General features: G+C 32.3%; 1 protein-coding gene across 1 annotated transcript; it reads right to left on the bottom strand.

Annotated features, from left to right (window-relative positions):
• LOC107630265 (probable lactoylglutathione lyase, chloroplastic) lies at window positions 4-3561 on the bottom strand. The gene is made up of 9 exons (XM_016333362.2): window positions 3285-3561; window positions 3014-3203; window positions 2797-2921; window positions 2646-2710; window positions 2355-2567; window positions 2221-2268; window positions 1266-1373; window positions 861-1001; window positions 4-244 (listed from the first exon to the last, which is right to left on the bottom strand). Exons 1-9 carry the CDS (start codon window positions 3385-3387, stop codon window positions 203-205), a joined length of 1035 nt encoding a protein of 344 aa, XP_016188848.1. The 5' UTR covers window positions 3388-3561; the 3' UTR covers window positions 4-202.

Here is a 6730-nt window from a genome sequence, read left to right as displayed (position 1 = left end):
GGCTTCATTATAAAGAGTTATAACAACATAATCTACAAACGTTGTCGCTATAGTCATTATTGCACGATCTACAAAAAACGGATTTGAATATGTTACATTCTGTGATGCAAACTACTTCAACCAAGAATTCCAATTCTTCGACAGAGGTTTGGAGCTAATAATCTCACATCACTATGACACTATGCTTGCCAACCTAAATACTTTACTCCAACTCCTTAAGGAAATCAACATTATCTACAAAAACCTGCAAATATGGAAGAAGGGAACACTAGTTAGATATAAATGATAGTACATCTCTAAACCAGAATGAGGATACATGTATGCTCACACTCAGAGTTGAAGTCAGTTATGTTTAGTTAGGTATTTTGTGTTTTTTCAATATTGTTCCAAGAGATTGAGACAGTTATGACCTTTTGCTAAATGCCAAATCAATGGGATAGTAATTGAGCCTTAATAATGAAGCGGTCTATGGAACTCAAGTGTTGTTAACTTGTCATCCTCATTTCTATAAACATAGTTTATATTCAGCACTACTTAAAAAAGGGCCTGCTGCATGAAGGACCGTGAAACATGTATGAAAAGGATTCATGAGCTTTTATCTAATAGATTTTTAAGAGGTGGTATTTCATTTTATTTTTTTTAAGTTTTAAATTTTAGACCAAGAATAAAGCACTTCTTCCTATTATCAGTTATCCCCATTCTTATAAAGAAGGTGAACTTGAGAACACGCAAAATTCGGTTGATCATTGTCGACATTTCAACCCTATCACGCTCTTGCATTGAGTGAGCTAGATATAAATCATTTATGAACTTTTAGCTCCCAGTTTAAGCTTTGAAAACAGTTTATTTTTCATACATACCGTCTTCCAACCATCAGGATCCAAGCATGCTGTAATTTTTGTGTTGATACCAGGCAGTGGTCCAGGTTCCCGAGTAATCTTTCCTCCAGCTAACTTAACAGCTTCTGCGGTTTTGTACACATCATCTGTGCCTATTGCTATCTGTAAATGGCGAAATAAAGAATATTAAATAAAAGAAACTACCTTCAGAATAAAGGTGTAAATACAGAAATACATGGTAATCAGTAATAAGCATTTCACTTAAAAAAATAAGAGAAGAAAAACTCAAAACTCTAGCCATTCAGTTATTAGTTATTACAGAAACCACAGTCTTCTGATATCAGTTATCACAACTGCAAAGACGCAATGAAAACCTTTTGATTCCATAAAAACGAAGAATAAGGGAACAAAGTAACTTCTGCCTACCTGAGCATAAGCATTTCCTTTATCATATTCTTTGACTCCATAATTGTAAGTCAATTCCAGAACAGTACTTTTATCTTCTGGACCATAACCCATCATTGCTATGGTATACTGCCAAGTACAAAGTCACCAATGAATCACAGGTGAAGCGAGTGTAAGCAGAGGACAAAATCACAAAATTAATTAATGAGAAGTAGAACAATTTTTGGGCCATGAAAGAGAAGAAAATGGAACTTAAAGTAGGAAAATTCTCTATACACTATTCTGTTAGTTGGTTGTCCAACCTATGCGTCAAGAATTCCAATACTTATTAACTCAGGCAAGCCACCCAATTTATCTTCAGAAGCATAGTAGATAAGTATGGTGCAAGTTTCATGTAAAAGCATCCAACAAGATCTTAAATGTCCAGATGAATACATTGTCGTTTTTCCAATTTACTAGCTTCAAATCTAAGTTAAGCATATCACATTGATTACAGCACCTCAGAAGATTTCAGATACAACATACATGATAAAGTAAAATTTGGTAAAATAGTGACAGATAACAGTCTTCCATTCAAAACAAGTATCATGCAAAAATACATATTTTGGTAAACGTACAAGTTACAAACAATAGGCAAGAAACCAAAAACAGCATATTTTGTGAGAATCAAGTTTAAAACAGCAGTTATTCAATAGCAACTAGGCATCCACACTACATGCCACACTGAATGTTACCTTTGCAGTACAGCCCCATCAAAAGGATTATCAAATGTTAAGAGGATTGAGTAGAATGAATTTTACTTCTTATCCCTAAGCTTAATTCGTCCATACAGATTAATCGATACAACTATACGAATGAAATTTCATATGATCCTAATTTACCTTCAAATCATCTTAAATGTGAGAATTAGGCATATTATTTCTAAATATGTCACAGTAGAAAGAAAATAATAAATAGCAAAAAGATGTTGCCATACCTTGTATTCTGGATTATCTCGAGTGCGAAGGAGCTCCATACCAAAAGCCTAAATAGCAAGCAACCCCAAAGATGTCTGAAAGATGGGCACAAGATACCAAAATAGTATAGACATATAATAGCATCGATTGTTACCTTCTCATAAAATTCTATGGAACGCTTAAGATCACCGACTCGAAGCATCACTTGGCACAAGGGCTCGGGAGTGGGGCCTCTTTCCAAAAGTTCAAATTTGTAGCCATCAGGATCTTCAATGAATGCAATGACCGTGCTGCCTCCCTTGACAGGACCAGGCTCTCTAGTTATCTTGCCACCCTTCGCTCTTATTAGTTCCACTGTTTTTGCAACCTAATAAAGAACAAGAGGCAGCAGAATCACCCGCAGTGAACACAGTTTAAATTGGGTACAAATGTTGAAGAAACTTACATCATCAACAGCAATGCCGAAATGTCCAAATCCAGCTCCAATGTCATACTTGTCAATTCCATAATCTGAAACGTAGTCAAACGTAAATAAGAACTTTCTAGAATTCCAGTTCAATAACATGAAAGGACATGATGATTCAGTAGAGCCTTACTGTAAGTGAGTTCAATAACAAAGTGCGAATCTTCGGGGCCATATCCAAGAAAGGCATTAGTATATCTCTCCTCAGGTATGTCACGCTTCCTGAGGAGCTTCATTCCCAGGCACTCTGTATAAAACCTGAAACCAGCAAATAAGAGCCGAATTATATCAGAGAAAAATCAAACAAGTTTTAAATGAATCAATCAATGATGAATACAAAAATAGCATACTTGATAGTCCTGTCCAAATCGCCAACACGGTAGACAACATGAAGCATCCTTCGCTTATCTTGCTTGACCCATTCGAGTGTGTTCTCGGGGGAAGCAGCGGTGCTTGCTTGGGAAGCCATCACTCTCATGAAATTCCCATCTCGCCTCACCATCCTCGTTGCTCTCAATCTATTGGATTCACCTAATGCTCCTGCACAACAACAATAACAATTCGAGTTCATCAAACCGCACATACAAATCGCGTTGTCCAGGGAAGAGAAGAACAACTTACTGGTAGTGATAGAGGGAAGGCGGAGGAAGGGGCGGGAGAGAGAACGAGAAGCAACGGTTGAAAAGCGAAACGAAGAGAGAGTGGGACGAATCGAACAAGCCATGGTTCGATCGCTTCTCTTCTGTGTTGAGCTCTGTTATGCTACTGCCGACTGCCAACCCAGCTATTTGACACAATGAATGAGTGAGACACGCTCGTTGATAAGAGAGATGTGACTCTCTCTCACGTTTATTCGCTTAATGGAGTGGACGATGGATGAGGGCTGAGCATCGGGAAAAGAATATAATAAAGGCATAAACGCAAGCAACGGACACAAACGATTCATGTAACAGGGAGTGACCAAATTATCCTAACATTACATTAACTCATTAAGCCATACACACTAGAATATATTATAGGAAAAATTATTATATTATCCGTGTATTTTAAGAGTATTTGCATTTTTATACAAAGTTGAGTACTGTTATTTCATAATAAACCAATGAAAAATTAACAATTCAAATGTCATTTTTTATTAATTCATAAACATAATTTATAAACATCTAGATTCTAGCAGTAGTAAAAGCGCGAGGATGAAGAAACCAACTTGTTAATATAATTTTATATTATTTGTATTTTTCATCTATAAGTGAAGAAGTCATTTTTATAAATTCAATTCAAGTAAATTTGTTTAATAATTTATTGATTTGACAAAAATCACCTGTATGTGAATCATGTACTTTAATTTTACAATTTTTTTTAAGAAATGTTAGACGAACAAGCATATTTTTAATTAAGTCCAACAATTAAATTACATCATTTTTTTTCTTTTATTTGATCTCTTTTTTTTTTCTTCTTTTATGTATTTTCAACAATACTACTCAATACAAAATTTTTGATGTGCAATATAAAAAATCTGTTTTCAACAATACTACTCAATACAAAACTTTTGATGTACAATATAAAAAATCTAATACTACACAATATATAAATTTTTGAAATACTATATATTTAAAATAATAAATAACTCACTCAACTAATAAAACACATTACAACAAAAAAAATTATGTGCTATGTGTTAAAATTTTGTTTTATATCAATAAATTTGTTTACTATGTAAAATTTTTTATATTTTTTAACAAAAATTTATGTATTATGTTGATAAGAAAAAGGACAATATACTGAAATAAAATAAATATAAAAAACCTTTACGTGATTCCAACAATTGAAAAAGACTTATGTGCATGTGCATTTTTATTATTATGTAATCTAAAGCGCTATGCTCCAAGAATGTTTCAGCGACCAGAAAAGAGAAAGGGTTTATAATATTAAAAAAAATACTTCATAAATCGTGGCTAGCTAGAGAGTTTTTTTGCTCATATTATTTTGTACATAAACCGTGATGAGCTCCCACGATCTACTTTCAAACATTCTCCTAACTGGCACAGTTTACATGTAATTTGAAAACCGTGGTTAGCTCCCACGGATTACATAATAATAAAATGTAAGCATTTTTCAATTGTTGGAATCACGTAATGTTTCTCGTATTTATTTAATTTTAGTATATTGCCCTAAGAAAAAACACAAAAAAAAGTGTGTGCATATATTGTGTGATTAGTTTTTGTTGGACTTAAACTAACGTAATTGTACTAGATTACTATTGCTTTGTTGTGATAAGTATGAGATAGATGTCCATTTAACATGGATTGCTCAACTTTTTCATAGTGAATTGCTATGTTACCAAAAAAAATTACATTTAATAAGAGTGAAAAAAGAAGACACGGTGTATGTATAAATAGGAGTTTGCTTAGTCACCAAAAAAAAATAGAAATTTGCTTTAAAGCAATACAACTACAATAACATATAAAATTTTCTCTTTTTTTATATCTCTCCGTGGGTTTTAAGTTGCAATACATATATAATACTAGTAAATATATGAATTAATTTTATTATTATAGTGAGATAATTATATTGGTGAATATCAATACCGGAGTCTTTTATTTACACTTCTTTATTTTATATTTATTATATATTTTTTATTTATTTATTTTACAACACGTTATTAGCACAAGATTCTGATCAAATTTTAGGAAGACTCAAGTAATAAATTTTCATTATGTTGAAGATCTCTCATCTTGAATTTAATGCTCTTGATATATCTGGACACAACTACTTATTATGGATATTAGATGCTGAAATTCATCTTGATTCAATAGATTTTGGAGATACCATTAAAACTGAAAATAATGCATTCTAAAATGAGAAAGTCAAAGTCATGATCTTCCTTCGTCATCATCTTGACGAAAGATTGAAAAATTAATATCTCACACTAAAAGATTCTGCAGATTTATGGAAAAACCTTGAAAAAATGTATAATCATCAAAAGACAGTGATATTTTTTCTATCCTGATATGAGTGGACGCAATTATGTCTACAGGATTTTTTAAATTCATAAATGAATACAATTCAGCAATGTTCCAAAATACCCCACGAATAAAATTATGTGGGAAAAAGATAAATGATAATGACATGTTAGAGAAAACTTTTTTCAACATTTCAAGCCTCAAATGTGTCCTGCAGTATCGAGAAAAAGAATTTAAAAAATATTTTGAGCTAATTTCTTGCCTTCTTGTTGCTAAACGCAACAATGAGTTGCTTTTAAAAAATTATGAAGCGCGCCCAGTTGGTGCCGCCCCATTTCCTGAAGTAAATGTGGCAAATCATAACCCCAGAAGAGGTAAATGGTGAGGTTTTAGTAACAAGAAAAAATATGGAAGGAAGAAAAATTATGTTCACAAGAAAGGATCTCACCAAAAGTGGGATAAAGAAAGAAACAATGGGTAAAATAAATTAATAGAGGATAAATATTTCCGTTGTGGTGGAAAGGGCCATTGGTCACGTACCTGTCATACCCCAAAGCACCTAGTTGATCTTTATCAAGCATCATTGAAAAAGGACGACAAATGAAAGGAGACGAATTTTGTTTTAAAGGATGTTGCTGAAAATTATGCCACTCAATATGAAGTATCTGATTTCTTTGAGAATCTTGAAGGAAATATTGGTCATTTGATTAATGATGGAATAGTTTAATATGTGGGTATGTTAAGTACTCATGTAAATAAATAATGTAAGAAACTTCTTATTAAGAATACTATGTATAGTACTTTTTAAAAAAATAATCAAGAAAATAATTTTACTGTGCATATACTTTTACTCATTTTATTATTATCTATTTTTTAAGAAAATAGTAAGGATATATAATAATAATGTTTGCCTTTTGGATAGTGCAAGTTCGCACACCATTCTCAAAAGTAATATATATTTTACTCATCTTGTGCTAAAAGAAGAATATGTTAATATTATTGGCTCAAGCAATGTAATAGGAGACTCAGAAAGAGTTATAAATTTATTTTTCGGAGAAACAAAATTCATAATAAATAATGCACTATTGTCTATCATTCTATCAA

Source organism: Arachis ipaensis, chromosome B03 (genome assembly GCF_000816755.2).
Source record: "Arachis ipaensis cultivar K30076 chromosome B03, Araip1.1, whole genome shotgun sequence".
NCBI classification, from domain to species: Eukaryota; Viridiplantae; Streptophyta; class Magnoliopsida; order Fabales; family Fabaceae; genus Arachis; species Arachis ipaensis.
The sequence above is the reverse complement of the archived record's forward strand: the minus strand, read 5'-3'. Positions and strand labels throughout refer to the sequence as shown.